The 19,229-nt window shown below is 48.5% G+C and overlaps 1 protein-coding gene across 3 annotated transcripts in view; it reads left to right on the top strand.

Annotated features, from left to right (window-relative positions):
• PRKG1 (protein kinase cGMP-dependent 1) overlaps positions 1–19,229 on the top strand; it is a 372,819-nt gene that overhangs the window by 254,744 nt on the left and 98,846 nt on the right. For all 3 annotated transcript variants that reach the window (XM_042021848.1, XM_042021837.1, XM_042021855.1), the window contains exon 5: positions 4,917–4,980. In XM_042021848.1, the coding sequence (XP_041877782.1) occupies positions 4,917–4,980 (64 nt within the window). The remainder of the gene's footprint in view (positions 1–4,916; positions 4,981–19,229) is intronic.

The following is a 19,229-nucleotide window of genomic DNA, read 5'->3' as shown; positions in this document are numbered from 1 at the left end:
GCACAGCTTGGACTCCATGGGCTGGGAGGGCTTTTCCAGCCTCAGTGGTTCCATGAATCCAAGCAAAGTATATGGAAAACTGCTACAGGAAAACCAGCCTTTCCTTAGCAATTACCTGTGTGACTGGGGAAGAACTGAGATTTTTGGAGAAATAAATACACCTTTCTTGAATTTTAATTTCAGCCACTTCTCTTGTGGCTGCTGTGAATGCAAAGAACCAGCAGCTGATCCTCCAAATAATGTTTATTAGCCTGACAGAAAACAGGAATTCTCTTTTGATGCAACAGTTTGCAACACAAAAGGAATGTACCTGGGAGGGTGGGCAGGCCCTGGCACAGGGTGCCCAGAGCAGCTGTGGCTGCCCCTGGATCCCTGGCAGTGCCCAAGGCCAGGCTGGACATTGGGGCTTGGAGCAGCCTGGGACAGTGGGAGGTGTCCCTGCCCATGGCAGGGGTGGCACTGGATGGGCTTTGAGGTCCCTTCCAACCCCAGCCACTCTGATTCCATGGAATGCTGCCAGGACCATGATCCCGATGGAGCCAGCATTCCCTCCCTGACACAACTGGGAGCCCAGTGGGAGGCTGCGTGTACAGCTCGAGTTGCCCAAACCACCATTTTTTGGTGATATCCCAAATCAGGGATCAGCTTGGGCTGATCAGATGTATCCTCGGCTCTTTTGGAGCTGCGACAGAGCTGTAGGAGCATCCCAAGTGTGCTAAGGAGGGACATTTGCATTTTCCAGCCTTCATTCCAGTTGGGTGCCAAAAAAAAAGTTTCAGGGAACTCAGCCAGCCTTAATTTCCTTTCACTGGAGTGCTGGAGTTTGGAGCTCTGTTTGCCCAAGGCACAGAGCGGTGACAACAACTGCAATTGTGGCAGTGCCAAGCAGCAATGAAAGAGAGAGGTTCTGTTCCAGGCTTAACCCAGGAGAAATATCTGCCACCGACCTGGATGAGCACCCTCACTAAACACCCTTCAAAAGTTTGGGAATGTGTCCTGAAAGGGATTTAGGGAGTGAATGGTGGCTTTTATATCCTGGAGGCAGAGGCGAGCCAAGAGCCCCGCGAGCTGTTGTGTGTGTCAGAAGATAAATGTCCTGCCGGAGCTGGCAGCGCTGCCACCGAGCGGCTCTGGGGCTCACAACAACACCTTGGGCCACAGCCAGCAGCGCTTGGAAGCCCCTGCTGCTTCCTGCAGGAGCCATCCCGTGGGATGAATCACAGGGATGAATCAAAGCCTGGTTAACGGGGATGTTGCCGCTACCTGGAAGTTGAGAGCGGCTTGGTGACTGCATCCCCAGGGATGGAGCCACGACCTTTCCCACCTCCTCCGGGTTGGGCATATCCCTGCTCCTCCACGGGGACAGCGATTCAGTCCAGGGATGTTTTAGCACAGCTGCTTTCCCCGAGTTTGGCAGCTGGTGCTGGGCACGCTGAGCTCTCTGGGAAAATGTGTCACGTTTGGAGCCAGGTGGAATGGCTCCAGACAGGGAGCAATTCCCCGTGGGAAATTCTCCCGGGTGCAGGCGCTGCCATCCCTGCACGATGTTCCGTGGCTGAGCAGTGGGAAACGCAGCCAGGAAAATGTCACCTCTCCTCCTTGCCCTGCTCCCAGTCCAGGATGTAGGGGCAGAGGGGCTGGAGAAGGTCAGGGAATGTTCCTCGTCCCGTTCCCTGCGATGGCAGTCACAGTGTCCAGATAAAATCCTGTTTGTGGATGGATTAAAATCATCCAGTTTATGGCATTTGCTGTTAAAACTCAAATCCCTGGAGTTAGGGGTCTGCTTTGCCTCCTTGTGTGCTGCCTCTACAGGGTGGCCTGGATCCTCCTGTGGATCCTGGGCTCTACTTTAGCCAGGGGATCCCATCAAACAGGCATAAATCATTTTCCATCCATACTTTTTAACACCCATATCACCCTCCAGAACCTGGAGGAGCAAAAAGGGGCTGCAGGTGAGCAGGAGGTCAGCTGTGAACAGCTCTATTCCACGCCCAGCTGGATTCCATAACCTCATCCAGGGAGTGGATTCAGGGCAGGTGGAGCAGTTACTCCTCATTAAATGGAATAAGAAGCAGCTGGAGAAATTCCCTTTTAAGGACTGGGTGAGCAGAGTAAAAGGAGCCACATCTCGCTGGGAGAGGCTGAGTGAGCTGCTCCTGGTTATTCTGCAATGGAATTACACTCATTCAACTAGGAAAAGACTTCCAGGATCATCAAGTCCAGCTTTTCCTGGGCAAAGAGGGAGATGGTTGTGGGAAAGGAAGAAGAAATGAAGTCCTTCACACTTACTGTGGGTAGGGAGAAGAGTCACAAGTTTTGAGCTTTGCTGAGGACTTTCAGTGTTAGATACCAGAGTCTCTGGTTTTCCAGCTGTAGCATTGTTACTGTTTAGAGGAGATGACGTGGGGGGTTAAAAATCATCATTATTGATGGGATTTAAGGAGAAGTGGGAGAAGAGCTTGTTGGAGCAAGTCTGGCCCTAAATGCACCCCAACTCAAGGGCTGAATGTTTGCCCTTCTCTACTTCCTGGCTTTTTCATGCTGTTGTAGAAAGCGAAATAAAATTTTCCTGCCCCGTGCCGTGGTGATCGAAGATCCACCTGGAAATAATCATGGAAACACTCCTGTTGTGCACAGCTCCTTCATTAATCCAGGCAGCTCTTGGAAGGAATCAAGGCTCTGCTTTATGAATCCATGTAATATCATCCCATGGAGAGCAGAGGTGGATTTTTATTGACCTGGACAATCAAGTCTTGCTCTCTTCTTGTCAAAGAAACTGCAATATTTGGCTGTTTTGTCACTTCTGGCTGCTCCAGGATGATTCTGGCCTGCCATGAACCCCTCTAAATCTGGGATATTAACAGTGTAATTCCACGATGTGCTGCAGTTGGAGTTTGTTTTGTCAAGAAATTGCTTTTCCTGTTACCTGCTCTATTGCAGAGTTCAAGTTTTAGGCTTTTCTCAGGGTAAGATTTAGAATTTCAGAACTCAGGGGCTATTTCCCTGTTTTTTTAATGGATTTGGTCTAGAATAGATGTCTTTCACTACCCTCCCTTGGATTGCACGGGCATAATTATCCATAAGAAAAGACCCCATGATGGATTCTTCCCCCAGTTTGGGAGTTTAAGGGTGCAACCACACTAAAATCTGACCTCTTTTCTAGGGCTGTTACCTTCTCCTTATAAGTTTATTCCTCATTTGGGAATGCTGGAATTGGAATAATGAACTTCCATTTTAAGCTTAGGCCATCCCAGAACTCCTGTCCAGTTTTTTGTTTGCTCCTGTTCCAATGTGGGCCCACGTGCTCCCAGGAATAAAAGTGCTCTTCCTTAGGGGGGAAAAAAGCTGTTGTTGAGAGCATGAAAGGAGATGTTTTTCTGCATTTATCTGCCCAGGTTTGTGTTGTTATCATTAAATAGATTCAGCTGGAACTCCTTTTTTTTAAATTAAAAAGGGCAAAGGATCAGAGAACAATTTAGGTTGGATAAGACCTTTAAGGTGGAGTCCCTCAGCACTGCCACACCCCACACTGACCCATATCCCCGAGTTCCATGACTGTTAAATCCTCCAGGGATGCTGATTCCACCTGAGCCTCCCTGGGCAGCCCCTGCCAAGGCCTGAGCACCCTTTCCATGGGGAAATTCCTGCTGCTGTCCAAGCTGAGCCTCCCCTGGCCCAGCCTGAGGCCCTTTCCCCTTGTCCTGCCCCTGTTCCCTGGCAGCAGAGCCCGACCCCCCCGGCTGCCCCCTCCTGTCAGGGACTTGTGCAGAGCCACAAGGTCCCCCCTGAGCCTCCTTTGCTCCTTAAATTCCATCCAGTGCCACCCCTGCCATGGCAGGGACACCTTCCACTGTCCCAGGCTGCTGCAAGCCCCAGTGTCCAGCCTGGCCTTGGGCACTGCCAGGGATCCAGGGGCAGCCCCAGCTGCTCTGGGCTGTGGTGTATTTTGGGGTTGAATTTACGTCGTGTCTGTGTTTCCTTCAGCATCACCTGGGAGTATTGATGGAGCTCAGGTTTGCATGGAAAGCAGAGGATGAGAAACCACATCCCAGGCTGGCTGAGGGTGGGAGGGACATCTGGAGCTCCTCTGGTCCTGCCCCCACACCTGTTCAGGTTGCCCTGGACCATGCCCTGATGGCTTTTGGGTCTTTCCAAGGAGAGGACAATTCCACAGTCTCCCTGGGTGTATCTCCCTGCAGGGCAGTGGAGATCCAGCTTCAAAGTCAGGATACTCCCTGCAGGTTTGGAGATCCAAAGTTGTGTCCCTCACCCTGCTCCAGACTGATTTAGGCTCAGTCCTGTGGCCCTTGGCTCAGGGGGCCTCTTTATGGCCACATCACCCTCTTGTTGCAGCCTTTGCTGGGGGAGTTGCTGCCAAACAAGTGACAAAGTTGCCTTTTGGGCCAAAGAAAAGCCACAGATTTGGCTGTAAAAGTGCCAGGGAAGTCTTCAGAAACTGCCTGAGGGGCTGGATGGTGGCTCAGTGCTGTGAGCTCCGTGTTCTGCCCTCTGTCCATCCAGATGTGGTTTCACTCTTTTATCCGGGGCTGCTCGGAGTTGCTGTCCCCTGCCCTTTTTGGTGTTGGGTTTTATTTCTGGGGGGCTGAAGCAGACCAGAAGGCAGAAATGTGACTGAGCAGCTTTGTGGCACACAGGAATTCCAGAGGATCCTGACTGGATCCCTTGCTGATTACCAGCTTTAGGGGTGGCTCTCCAGAGGTTTATTCCAGTGGTCTCCTGTCATCACCAAACCCATCCTGGCTGCCAGAGAAGGAGCAGCTTTCCATTAGATCTTTTTCCTCTTCAGCCCCAGAGCATGAAGGAAAAACATGTTGGGAAGACAGAGGGGAGAAAAGCAGCTGGATCTGTGTCCTGTGGGAAGGGATCCATTAATCGAGGTTTCTCTTGCATTGCAGCGTTCCCACATTCCAGAGCCTTCCCGAGGAGATCCTCAGTAAGCTTGCAGATGTCCTGGAAGAGGTAAGTGCCTTAAACATTGGGATTTCATGAGCTCAGAACCTTCTGCTGGCAATATCCAGCCTCTTCCTATTCTCCAAAGAGCAGCTCCCCAGTTGTGGCAGCACAGCGAGGCCCCGAGAGGAGCTGTGGGGAAGAGGAATCCGGTTTTAACAGGGTTTATGTATTTTTAAATTGGATTTTTATCCAGTTGGGGAGGGAATCAATCATTTCCTGTGGTGTCCAGAAGGGAATGAGCTTCTCCAGCCCCTGGGTGAGCGGTGGGGAGGAGGGGAATGCGAAAACCTGGTCTCATTTCAGATTTGATGGGACTCTTCTGTTGGAGGGTATTTGATAAGCATCATGGAAAAGCTGCTCTGGGAAGAGTCCCAGCAGTGTGGAGATGTTGGGATGGGGTTGGGCTTTGCCTGCCTGGCTTTCACTGGGATCTCGTTAGGGTCAGGCTTTTAATACATTTTTATTTAAAACAACAAAGAAATCACCCACAAAACACCAAACAAAAAAAAAACCTCCAAAAAAAAACCCCCCCAAACCCTACAACCCCCTCCAAAAAATGCAAAAAAACCTAACCTGCACCCAAAAAAAAAAAACAACCCAAGCCTCCCAACCTAGCCCTGTAAGTGGATGTAAAATGGGTGTCAAATATTTGGGGTGCACCCTAGTTTCCCCCCGTGTTTTATTCCCACAACGCTGCCCTCTGGAGCTGAGGAACGCGAGGCGGTTCAGTGTCCCGGAAAGTCATTACTGAGCCCTTCCCAAAGGTGATTTAAGTGCAGGGAACGCGTGTGTGGCAGTCACTGATTTCATTCCTGCTCGCTTTTCCTCATCCACGCCTCCCCATCAGGGAAGATGTTCCCGTGCATTTGGAGGAAGGGCGCTGCTGACGTTGGAGTCGATTTGAATTCCTTTTTCCCCCGAGCTTTGCCGGGGCATTGTTCCTTCTTATTTAGTGCCCAGATAAATGCTGTGGCTCCAGCAAGTCAGCTGTTTTTCACCACGGATAATTGCATATTCACAGATAAGCTTTATTCCCTTTACTGCCAGGGAATGCTCTGATGTAGGGGAAAACAGGGGATATGAACTCCCTCTGCTGTGAATTCCATTTGCCTATCTCAAAACCCCACTCCCAACCAGAATTTGCTTGGATCACATCACCAGTATTAAGCTCCTTATCAAGACTTAAGGAGGAGAATAAAATCCATAAAACTTTTCCAGGGACACTTAAAGTTTCATGGCAGGGGGAAAAAACATTCTTAGTAATTATCAGTGAAAAAACGAGGCATGAAAGCAGCATTTGTGGGGAAAAATCTGGATTTTTAGGGTGGATGTTCCCAATTTCCTCCTTGGAATCAGCCTGATTTCTTCTGGGTTTGTCTTGGGTTGAACGGGCTGTGTTTTACATGAATTATAAATAAAAAGTCACTCTCAGATCTGTGTATTTATATCTAAATTCCCACCTGGCTACAGCCTCCTTTCCGTAGGTTACACCCCTGAAGTGTTGGAAAACCCCTCTGGACCATGGAATTGTTAATGTTACATGGAAAAAATGTGTATGTAGGGATCATCCCTGTGTGGCACCAACATTGCCAATAATTCCAGTCTTTCTGGATAATTTCATTTAGCAAATGGAATTAAAACCCTGGAGGGAGTAGGATGGGGATCTGTTCCTGGCATGGCTGAGGAGTGGGATGAGCGTTTGGTGGGCATGGGCAGCACTCAGAGATCTGCGCTGGCTTCTCCTTCTCTCCCTCTTTTTTTTTTTCCTTATTTTTTTGTGGCACAAAATTGGGATTTCTTTCCTGCCCTTCAGTTGCTTCACATCCTGGCAGTGTTTTCCTCTTTAAGGTTGCTCCCTGTGCCATCCCAATGTAGGGTTCCTATCCTTGCGGGATTTCCATCTCGCATCAGGGGGTCAGGTACCAAAGGTGTAATTAAGGTTCCTTCACCTCTTCTTCTCCGAAGCTGCTTCCAGGTGCTCGTGATTTTATAACTTTTCCATTTGACCTCAAGTTCTTCACTGTTCCTACAGCTCATTCTTCTAAGTTTTGTTCCCCAACTCTGAATTCCTACTCCTGTTTCAAAGAAGGATCCCTTTGCCAGGATGTCAGGGATGGAGCTGTCACCTGCCTGGACACCTGTCCCAGCTCCACGGAGTCAGGCAGGGTTTTCAGGGAAGGAGGCAGGAATTCCGAGAGCCCGGGGCAGCTGGGGTAGCTGATCCCACACTGGTTTGGGTTGGAAGGGACATTAAGGATCAGCTCATCCCACTCCTGCCATGGGCAGGGACACCTCCCACTGTCCCAGGCTGCTCCAAGCCCCAATGTCCAGCCTGGCCTTGGGCACTGCCAGGGATCCAGGGGCAGCCCCAGCTGCTCTGGGCACCCTGGGCCAGGGCCTGCCCATCCTCCCAGGGAACAATTCCTTCCCAATATCCCATCCATCCCTGCCCTCTGGCACTGGGAAGCCATTCCCTGTGTCCTGGCCCTCCATGCCTTGTCCCCAGTCCCTCTCCAGCTCTCCTGGAGCCCCTTTAGGCCCTGCAAGGGGCTCTGAGCTCTCCGTGGAGCCTTCTCCTCTCCAGGTGAGCACCCCCAGCTCTCCCAGCCTGGCTCTGGAGGAGCTCCAGCCCTGGAGCATCTCAGTGGCTTCTCTGGATCACTCCCACAGCTCCAGGTGCTGTCACTGTTGGTGCCCCAGACAGAATCATGTGAGATTTACAAGTTCAGTGGTTATAGATGCACAGGAGGAGGTTGAATTGAGGTCTCGTTGGCATTTTCATCTCCTGCATTTCCTAATCCGGTGCCCTCGCTGTTCCTTCTCTGTCTGGGATTTAGCCTGGTAATCCGTGGAAGATACTGTGTGTGGGAATGTGAGCAGCTGGAGCGAGAGCCAGTGACCAAGGTGCTTTGATTTCCTTACCAAACACTGCAGATTGGTTTCTGTGCAGATGATGTCAGGCCTGAACTACATCACATGGATTTGCCTTGTTTGTTGTGTATCCAGAAGTCGAGAGAGCTTTGATTTTTTTTTTTTTTTTTTAGTTTTTAGGTTTTAGGGTTTTTTTACTCTCTTTTACTCTCTTTTACTTTTTTATTTTTTGACTTTTTTTTTACTTTTTTATTTTTTGACTTTTTTTTTACTTTTTTATTTTTTGACTTTTTTTTTTACTTTTTTATTTTTTGACTTTTTTAACTTTTTTATTCTTTAACTTTTTTATTTTTTTACTTTTTTTAAATTTTTTTACTTTTTTTCTGGATGCATAGAAATTTAAAGTGTTCCGGGCCAGGCTGGACAGGGCTTGGTGCACCCTGGGACACTGGAAGTTGTCCTGGCCCATGGCACAGGGATGGACTTCAAAGTCTCTTCCAACTCGAACCATTCCGTGATTCTCTGATAATACTTTGTAACACACTGAAATATATAATACTTATATACCATAGCTGCAGTGTAAATAGATATTCAAATATAGACCTGGCTAATTGCCCCAAATCCAGCTGCAAACCACTTCAGTAACTGGTCCTGGGTTAACAGGAAACCAGTTACAGCTTGGGAGCACTGGGAATGCCATTCTCCCATCTCCCCGTGTGCATTTGGGGAATTCTTTCACTGGAAGCATTAACATTCAATATTTCAATGCACTGCTCAGGTCCCAGTGCCACTGATGTGCTCCCAGTGAATCCCTGCACAAACAGCAGAGCCAGACTGAGGGAGAGGCAGAGAAATGTGCTGAACCCCAGAGGCACAGGGTGCCAGGGATGGAAACTGTTCCTGCAGCTCTGCGTGCTGAAATCTGGGATCCCTGCTCCTGTCTGCAGCCCCTTCAGCAGCTCCGTTCATGTCCCCAGTGTTGCTTGCCAGCCTTTGTCTCTTTGCTCTTCCTTCTTTCAAAATCCCAATTAAAGGCTGAATTTCAAAAGGCACATATGGTAAAAAAATAAAAAACCAAACCAAAATTCTTCCCTGTTGCTTGTGGAGCTCCTTCTGTTGTGGCTCCTGGTGGAGAGTGGGGATCTTGGGCAAGATTTCACGGCTTGATTCAGCTTTAAAAGCTGTCCTGGGCCTTCGTGCAGAGATGCCAAGCATCCTTCCCGCTCCACACTGCTCAATTAGTATGGATCAGAAGGCCTTGGGATGCCTCTGGTTAATTAATAGAGGCTGAGCACAGTCCTGCTTTTGTGGACTCATGTGGCAACAGTGAATAGAAGAGGGAAAATGTGCAAAATTAATGAGCTTTCCATAGAATTAGTGGTTTTTAGGCTCATTTAGGAGTGAGGATAAAGGGAACCCGGTCCCTGGTCCATCCTGAGGGATCTGTCAGCACCAAAGCTGATGTTGATCTGCTGCCGAGCCATAAATCAGATTTGAGGGAGAATTCAAAATAAACAGGGAAGAGTTAAAGGTTTTGGGGAAGAAAAAATATTTTAGCGTTATTATTTATCTTTTTTTTTTAAATCCAAGGAAGCACTCTGGGGTGTCTTCACTGAAGGAACTGGGGGACAGAGTAGGGAAATGCTGCCTGTGGGGGCATTGAAAGGGCTTCACTCACGACTGACTCCATCACAAATGGACAGCATTTTGACTGGAGTTGTACTTCCATTAATCTTTCAGATGATGCTCATGAGAACACAGCTTTGGGTTTGCAGGTGCACCAGGAAACTAAAGCTGTTTGGGGAAAAAAAGCATCAGGGAATAAAATGCAGCTGGAAAAACTGGAGTGCAGGGATACGATGGAGTCAGTGGCAGGAGCTGATTTGGGATAAAAGGGGTGGTTTGGAGCTAAGTTTTCCTTTGGATCTTCTTTAATGTGGGCACTGAGCACATGAAGGGGATTGTGAATGAGCTGCTTGTGTTAGTGTAGGAAAGGAGTTCAGCATTCCCTGCTTTCTGGGGATTCTTGTTGGGAATGTGGTCATCCCTGTGTGTGTTTATTGCCCATCCCCTGTTCTCCTGCTGTGGTAGAAATGGGGCAGGATTTGGGGGTTTTTCTTCCACGCAGTTCCGCAAAACTTATTGTTAGAGGGGGATGCCAGCAGAGAAAACTTTGGGACTGATTCCTTCCCAATATCCCATCCATCCCTGCCCTCTGGCACTGGGAAGCAATTCCCTGTGTCCTGGCCCTCCATCCCGTATCCCCAGTCCCTCTGCAGCTCTCCTGGAGCCCCTTTAGGCCCTGCAAGGGGCTCTGAGCTCTCCCTGGAGCCTTCTCCTCTCTAGGTGAGCACCGGCAGCTCTCCCAGGCTGGCTCCAGAGCAGAGGGGCTCCAGCCCTGGGAGCAGCTCCGTGGCCTCCTCTGGATTCACTCCAGCAGCTCCACGTCCCAGATCAGACACCCACTGCAGGCGGGGTCTCACCAGAGGGGTGGAAAATCTGTTGCCATTTCTTCCCACTTGATTTAACATCAAACTCCTCTTTTTTTTCCCAATGAAATCCTTGTGCTGAGCACATGGGAATGCGTTTCCTGGAGTTCCATGCCCTTGGCACATGTGGGAACTTTAGGCCTTTTCCTGGTGGGCCCTGTGGGATGCTGTCAGGTGCAAGGAGCAGCTTTTGGCCTCTGCCAAATGCACTTTTCAGGCAGGGAACGACGTTCTCGTTTTAACTGAGATTTCTGAAATGAATTTCGAAACCTCTCAAGAAGCAGCTTCTGTTTAGGCTGAAAATCCCAGTGGTATCAGAGGGATCTTTTTCCAGAGGCTTTCCAAGGGAAGCTGGATTCCTCTGGAGACCGAGGGAATTTATTAACATCTCATTTACTGTAAGGAGTCCTCCTGCCCTTGTCTCTGGGCTCTTTTGCTAAACCCCAAGCAGAGGAGCTGGGTTGTTGGTTTTCCTTCAAGTGCATGTTGTAAAATCCACTGGAGTTAGGCCAGAGTACCCCAGCTGGGGAATTCCATCTCCTCTGGCTCTCCAAAGCACATGGATTCATGGAAACCTCCATGAGAATCCCAAAGGACACTCAGAAGGGTGAGAGTTGGGCGTTGGAAGGAGATTTTCTCAGCTGTCAGGGAAGGAATTGCTCCCTGGGAGGGTGGGCAGGCCCTGGCACAGGGTGCCCAGAGCAGCTGGGGCTGCCCCTGGATCCCTGGCAGTGTCCAAGGCCAGGCTGGACATTGGGGCTTGGAGCAGCCTGGGACAGTGGGAGGTGTCCCTGCCCATGGCAGGGGTGGGATGAGCTGCTCCTTAATATCCCTTCCAACCCAAACCGTGCCTCCTCCAAGAGAGTTCTGTATTTTCCAGTTGCCTCTTGAATAGCATCGTCATTTCCAGCACTTTTGCAGCTTTTCCCCCTTCTTTGGGCACCTCCTTCTCCTCAATCAACCTCCCAGTGGTGGGAAAAGTCACTCCAGCAGTGCCGTGGTCACCAGCAGGACGAGTGGCAAAGGCAGCATCAAACAGAAGAAAACTTCCCCAAATTTGCTTCATCCCAGGATTGTCTTGCTTTAATTTATTGTTATTATTTTTGGCAACGGGGCATTGAGTGGATGATCAGGTTTTCAGGAGGTCACTGATAAAATGTCAATTTATAAAGGCTATGCAGGTGTTGGGATTTAAATAGTCCCCATTTCCACTTGGATTAAACCTATCTGGGAGATATTTTTATGCTCACTAAGTGGATTTTCCAGCTAGAAAAGAAAGGAAAAAAGCAAAACAAAACATTTTTTGCTGTAATCTTAGATGATTTCCAGGGTTTCACAGATATGAAAAGAAAGGATTTAAGCAAATCCATAATTTATTGTTTGCCCTGGTGGATTTGCAGGCTCTGTTAGGGACACACAGGATGGATGTGGATTTTCTGATGGCACCTGGGACAACAGAGAGGTCACAACAACTCAGGAGCTCTGAGTTGTCTCTTCCCTGATCCAGCCTTGTTCCTAATTTCCCAATATCTGTTTGTTTACTGATCTCAGTTTTCAGAGGCTTTGCAGCACCGCTGGGGCCAGGAACCCATGGAATCTGCTCTTCCAGGCGTTTCCTTTGCTGCAGATGGGTTGGGACCGATGGGTTGGTGGCTGCCCTTCACCTCCTGGGTGGAGCAAATCCAATCAATTAATTCTGCTTGACATTTAATTAACATTTGGGCATGGGGTGGGTTGCTGTGGTGGAGGTGGCACAGCTCAAGCCCCTCTTCCCAAACAGTGCTCCTGACATCCCTGATTTTTGGGATAGATTTCCCCATGGATGACGTTCCTGTCTTGTGCTGAGGGCTTTGCTTTCTGGGCTGGGTCCTTTGGGATAAGCTTGGAAGGAGAGCGTGTGGATCTCTGGTCTTTTGGGCATCTCCTCCTGGGAATTCGTTCAGCAGTTTCCAAAATTCCCTAATTCTCACCCACATATCCCTACTTACAGACATGTATGGGCTAATTTTGGTGGGGCTGAACCCCAGAAAGAAAACCCAAAGTGGTGCTTACTTGAAAATATTCCATGGTTTCCACCCTCCAGCCCTGAAGAAGTGAACACGGACAGTGCCTTTGGATCTGTAAAAACGGGGATAAAATACAATCAGCAATTACATTCAGGAAAAACCCAAATAATAATTACCCTGAGGGGTGTTTTCCCTTTGATTCCAACATTTTCCCAGCTGGATTTTCCCATAGCATTGCCCACAGTGACACCTGCTGGAATCTGGGACAAGGTTGGCTTGCGGGCCCTCCTGAGCGAGTCCTGCCGGGGATTAATTAGGAAAAAGAAATGAAGGGAACAGTCCACGTGGTCATGGAGACACCTGTGGCCACCCAAGGAATGGCCACCAGGCTGGGAATGCTGGGAAGATCAGCTGGAGACCTGCCAGCAATGGGATCAGTCATTAAAACCCAGCTTTAAAGCAAAGGTCAGACATGAAAGTGGGGAGATCCTCCTCCCATCCCAGACCTCCTCAAAATACGGCTGCGTCCTTTCCCAGGGAACTGATTTCCCTTGGGAAATGGGATTGCTCACACTTGAGGGTTTGTGCCTCTGGTTTCAAGCATCCCCTCAGAGGCCTTGGGGGATGCATTTGAAATTCCCATTCTTGGGGTGGCGTTTGCAGTGTCTGGGTTGTAATCACAGGAAGGGAAAATTGTCCTCGTGACAGCAAAAGCCATTTCTTAATCCATGGGTTAGAGGCATTGGATACCCTAAAATACAACCACGAGCCCGAGGCAGGGAGGAGCATTCGGACTGGAGTTCCTGCTGAGGTGACATGGGAGTGGTTTTATCTCCATGCTGCAGCAGAGCACATGGCAGAGAGAATTTATTTGTATTTTCAACACCTTGTGCTCTTGTCCTTCGTAGGGAATACCCCGTGAAGCTTTCCAGGTGAACTCATCGCTGCAGGGTCAGATCCTGTGGGTCTGGTGAGGTGCTGGGGGATTGCAGGGCTCCCTCTGGCACATTTACCTGTCACTAGGACAGAGTGCTTGGGGACAGCTCCGTCCTGTTCCCATGTTCCTTCCTGGTGGAAAAGGGATCTTGTTCTGCTGGAGAAACTTTAGGTGTGACTGGGAATGGGAATAAAGGGGTTTGCTTTTGTGTTTCTGAGGATTAAGTGATCTGGATGGTTCCTCCTGGCCCTAAAAGGGTAGGAAATTCAAGAAGTCTCGATTCTCAGAGCTTCCTGGGAGTTGAACACACATGGAACTTCTCCTTCTCACTGGAAGTTTTCGGGGATTATGGAAAGAAGAGCATGGGACTGTCCTATTTCCCATCCCTGGCAGTGTCCAAGGCCAGGTTGGACACTGGGGCTTGGAGCAGCCTGGGACAGTGGACAGTGTCCCTGCCCATAGAACTGGATGAGCTTTAAGGTCCTTCCAAGCCAAACCATCCTGGGATTCTGTGGCTGGGATTCACCCTGGATTTGGGGCTCAAACAGAGTTTTGGGTGCAGAACTTGAGCAGTTGTAGAGCAGGGATGGAAGTTTTCATCTCAGAACATCCTCCCTGAGGCCACCATTGGTGTAACTCCAGCCTGGAGGTGACCTTTGGTGTCTTTTTTTGGAGCATCCTTGTAAGAGATCTGGGTTTCCCTTGGAGGAAGGGTTGGACTGGGGCTGATTCCCAGCAGATCCTGGCCAGCACTGTGGAGGTGAAGGAAGGACCAGTTCTGTGCCCATTGGAACTGGTGATGGATATCTGATGGAAATCGAGGGGTGAGCTTCCAGCAGGAGAATCCCATGGTCAAAATGTAGGGAAATGAAACAGGGTCACAAAGAATCCACCTCTAAAATGCAGACTGGGATCAGGAAGGGTTCATTTCTCCAAGATCTTTCCGACCTCAAGACTGATTCTGGGTTCCTGCACCCTCTGCTACAATTGTAAGCAGGCTAATAACCATTTGGGCAACGGGAGCTGCTGGAATAGCCCATAGCCTATGGATAATACAGTGTTAGGAATTGGGGCTGGCATGGTTTAACCCTGTGCTGTCCATGGTTGCTTTGGGGTTGGAAAAGGGGATGGCAAATCCTGGTCCTGGAGTCAGAACGTGCACGCTGAGAGCTCCAGGTGGGATTTACCGGTGTCCTGAAGGCCTCAGGTCCCTCCTTCCTTGCTTCCTATCGGGTGGAAATACTGAAAATATTCCAACTCACCATGGTTTCTTCCCGTTTTAAAAAGGGGGACTTTTGAGGGGTCTGTGAACAGACAGCAAAGGAAATCAAGTATTTTGGTGAAAATTCCTTTTTTTCCATAATTTCCTTGCAGTCAGCTCTCGGAGGTGTGATGTGGGCTGGGACACAGCCCAGCTTTGCTGGGGGATGCTCCATATCCCTGGTTTTTCCCAGCAGATGGGACGGGAGGGGTCAGGGCAGCATCTCCCCAAAGCCCTTGCCCGAGGCACTCAGGAGCACTTGGATCACTTTCCCGACTCCTTTGGTTTTCCAGCAGCACCAGATGTCCCCCAGATGTCTGGAATGAAACACGAGCTGCTGTCACCCTGTTGTGGCACACAGGGGCTCCCAGTTCATCCCCCAGTTCTCCCAGTGCATCCCAGTGCTCAGCTGGCTGCTGGGAGCTCACCCACGCTCGGCACAGCTCGGTTTTCCTCCCAAAAAGAGGGGGAAATCCCTCCCAAAGCCAAATATATTCTGAAATTCTGTGGATATCTTGGGATGATCCAAGTCTGTGGTTCTTCACTGGAAAGTCATAGAAAACAGGGATCTTTGTGCTTCAGGTGCTCTTCCTGCGTTCAACCTGGATCTCGTGCTGCAAAAAAAAGGCTTTAAGAACTCAAAACGTGTAGAAAATGGAAATAAGTGAGACAAATGAGGGGGAAATGGCTCCTTGCTGGGAAAACTTAGGATGCTGCTGGAGTGGGAAAGGAGATTCCTCAGTCAGGGGAAGAGATGAGCTCTGCTCCTCCCATCCTGTGATTTCTGTCCCCTGGGAGGGATGGGAAACGGCAATAACGTGGCTGTTGCCAGCTCTAAGCCGCCGCTGTCCCAGGATTTTCCCTGGCTCTGTGGGATGGGATCCCATCGCCACTGGGGTCAGACTCCTGTGCTTGTAAATCCATTTGGGCATTTCCCCAATTCCTGCAGAGAAAGCCACACAAAGTAGAATTTGGAGTTTAAAAAAGCCCTGGTGAAGGAATTTCAGGATCATTGTGTCCTTGCCTGGTACGGAAAGGGTCAGCTGTGCCTCGTGCCAAAAATCTGACCTAGATTACATTGCCCAGCCTTGCCCTGGTTTTCTTTTCAGGACTGATTTAAGAGATGCTCCCAAAAAAATCTGCTTTAAAGCCCAAAATAGATGGGAAAAGTCCAATATTTCTAAGTGGGGTCATTGCAAGAGAGATTGATGGAGGTGTTGCTGCTGCAGGGTCAGTTCTTGATGTGCTTCATCCTTCAGAAATCTCAACTTTCACCATCTTCTGGATTCAGGATGGGATTTATTTTTCTCCTCACATTTTCTTCTTTCCAGTTGTCCGAAATCCTGGAATAAGTTGGAGGCAGTGGAAAGCTCCCATAAAATCTTCCTCCAAGCAAAGCTGGAATAGGCTCGTGCAGCTCCAGCCATGTCCATTCTAGCAGCAGAAAGTCTATTAAACAGTAGAAAATACTAATTTCTGCCCTTAGGGAGAAGAGATTTTGCATTTCTATTGTGAAATACAGGTTTTATCCCAATTTTCCAAGTTCTGTTGTCAAGGAGACAGTGGGAACCCAGGTGTGGGGCTCCAGGCAGCTTTGTTTTCCATTGGGGAAAGCTGTTATTGATGTTTAAAAAATGGAGATTTTATCTTTTCCCATTTTATACACAAAGTTCACCTGCTGCTTTAATAAATACATTTGGGGCAAACATTTGATCTTCTGGAAGTGCGATTCCCTTCCAGAATTTCTCGTTGGGCAGACTGGGAATAGAGGCTGAGTTTGTATTGTGTGGGCTGATAAAACTCTGCCTTTTTTGTACCTTTTGGGGAGCTGATGAGAGAAATCAAGGGAAAAAGAGGAGATTTTCCAGCCCGAATCTGTGGGGATAAAACAGGGAATATAAACTGAGAGAGTGTTTAATTCCTCTGCCAAACTCAGGTGTCACCTGCACAGAGCCCTCTAACTGGAAGCGATTGGTGAATTCAGGGGTTTAAACTGGGAAAATGACCTGTTCCAGTGAAAGTCTGTAGAGGATGGATAAATGCAATGCTTTCCATGATTTCCCTTCCAGTGAAGTTGGTTTCCAGTGATAATTTGAAGTGCATTTGCATACGGAGACGTAAAGTCTCCTCTTTGGTCTAGACCACAAAAAGAAAATACATTTCACAGCAGGTGGCTGGAAAAGTGGCTGAATATATTGAATTAATGTGCATTTTTTTATTCCTCATGATGGATTCTGGATGGATTCTGGGATCCTCGTGGCAATGCAAATACCTGGGGTGAATAAGCATGCAAAATGTGGAGGAAATGAAGGAACAGAAATGAAACAAATCTGCTGATTTAAGTTGTTTACTTCCAGTTTCATTTTGGCGAGGAATTGATTCCCATTCTAATAACTGTGGAACAGACCTGTAGATTTAGGGAGGGCAACTGGATTCCCATTCTTCCATCACGAGGAGGAAAACCAACTCAGAGCTATCCGGGGAAGGATTGAAGAGCAGCTCTTTTCTTGCATTTCCGTGAAATTTAATTAAACCCCCGTGGACTGGAGCTGCTGGTGATTGGAGCGAGGATTTGTGGTGCGGTGCCGTCCTGGCGTTCTGGTTCTGCTTGGATTTCCTCAAAGTTCCTGTGTGTTAATGTCCAAAGGAGGCTGCTAATGTCGTGGAATTATAGAGATTTCAATCCTACAGAAGCTTCAAATTCCATGTATGTGACTGGCCCAGGGCACACAAACCTTTTCAATTTATGTTTAAACTGTGTTTTTATTTTTGCTGAATTTTACTGTTTGCTAATTTTTACTCAGGGTGACTGATGAATTAATTCCACTCTGTTGCCTGGAGATCCTTTTTCTAATTACTGATTCTCAGCTAATTCTTCACATTTCGCAGTCATTATCTGTGAATCTGGTATTATTTGAATTCCCAGGCAAAGCTTTGTGGGGTTTTGAGCCCAATTTGTGGCTTGATCTGTGGCCTAATACCACTATTGCCTTTTACCCAGCTAGTTTGTTCTCTCTTATCTCTCCTGGGAATAAATCCTGGGGTTTTTCCATATCAGTTCTTCTTGTTTTCCTGGAAAATCTTGTTGCTGAAGCTCCTCTCCCATTTCTCCTGACCTCGTGCTGCTCTCATCCTCTGTCATCTCTCTGCTCTCTTAATCCTTGAACTCTGAGTTCTCCCTCTTGATCTTTGAGGTTGGTCTTGACCTTTTGCCTTCATCTCCATCTGCATCTCTGAACTTCCCAGCTTTTCCAGCATCCTCTCCTTCCCAAACTCCTGTTTCTTCTCAGAAGATGGTCCTTAAAAAAGAGAAGAGTTTGAAACACAACAAATCCTCAGCCACACGGGCCAGCTCCTGCCATCCAGCCAGTCCCAAGGGCATTCCAGGAATGGCAGAAGGAAAGGGCTGGCGGCTCCTTCCATCTGTGCATCTTCCTTTTGGAAAGCAGGAGCCTGGGCCAGCATTTGCCAAACACAGTCCCTTACCCACCTTGTTGCCTTTTAGGTATCCCTGCAAACTGCACTCTGCAGGAGCTGGGTTGAAGTCCAGTGGAATGTAAAGGGGATAAAACCCCAGCCAAAAGCCGTGTTTTCCACAGCTAGAGGATGGTTTATCCCTAGTTCATGTCCTTTTCCTTGGTGCCACTGGGTTTAGGGGGCTTCTGAGATGAGCCCTGCTCGTTTAATGTCAAACCTAATAAATCCTGTTTGACAGCTCACAGAAGTCACAACTCTCCTGTTTCTCCACTGTCCATTGGCACGAGGAGAGTTTTGTTCCGGTTGGGTGTTCTGGTGTAAAGACCTCGACTCAGGTGGTGTCAAAGGAAACCGAATTGCTCAGCTGCATGCTCTGGGTCGTGGAAATGCCAGAGATGTGGAGCTGCTGCTTCTTTCCAGGAGAGAAGTCAACCTTCAGGAAGCTCCTGAATTATCCCAACAGTAGGGTCTTGTTTACAGCTCAATGCAAAAGACCTGAATTCCTGGTGGAAATTCAGCCTGGGTTTCAGGACCAGCAGTTTTACCTGAGGAGTTGTCAGAGCTTTGGTCAGAGTTGGAAGAATCACCATTTGGAGATGGCCTTTTGCTCTAAACTGGAATGTGATGAGTTTCTCTCTTCCACAGTTTCCACTTATATAACTTTATTCCCATCTCCTGTCTTGTCCCAGCAGCTCAGCTGGGAGAGGGCTGGGTCCAGCTCAGTTTGTGGAGGAATTTTGCTTTTGGGATACTGAAATGGGGAGGAGGTTTTGAGAAAAAGGAAGAGCAGGAGGGTGCCAGCCCCATCTCCTTCCCTCCTGCTGCCTCTCAGCACAGCACAGGGAAATGCAGATATAGGGAACAGCAGTGCCAAACCCCCAAAGAAACAACCAGAAATTAAAGCAATCATTTAACCAAAGAACTTCAAATTAGGAACATTTCTCACATCTTTACATTTCAGGACCAGCAGGGTCCTGTTGTTTATCCCCTCTGGTTTCTCCATTTTAATGTGCATCCCGTGGATTAGGTGGAGGCTGTACTTGCTTTTGCTTCAATGAAATAATTGTTGAATATCCTTTTTTGACTGTCTCCATACATCCTCTTAGACTCCTTTTCCCTGGAGCAATCCCTGAGTCCTCAGAAGCACAGATTATATCTTGATATAATGCAGATTATATCTTGATACAACCTCAGTGGAGGACAGATGAACTCAT

Source organism: Corvus kubaryi, unplaced genomic scaffold (assembly GCF_017639235.1).
Source record: "Corvus kubaryi isolate FWS band 111438036 unplaced genomic scaffold, C.kubaryi_AGA036_p1.0 126, whole genome shotgun sequence".
In the NCBI taxonomy this organism is placed as follows: domain Eukaryota; kingdom Metazoa; phylum Chordata; class Aves; order Passeriformes; family Corvidae; genus Corvus; species Corvus kubaryi.
The sequence above is the reverse complement of the archived record's forward strand: the minus strand, read 5'-3'. Positions and strand labels throughout refer to the sequence as shown.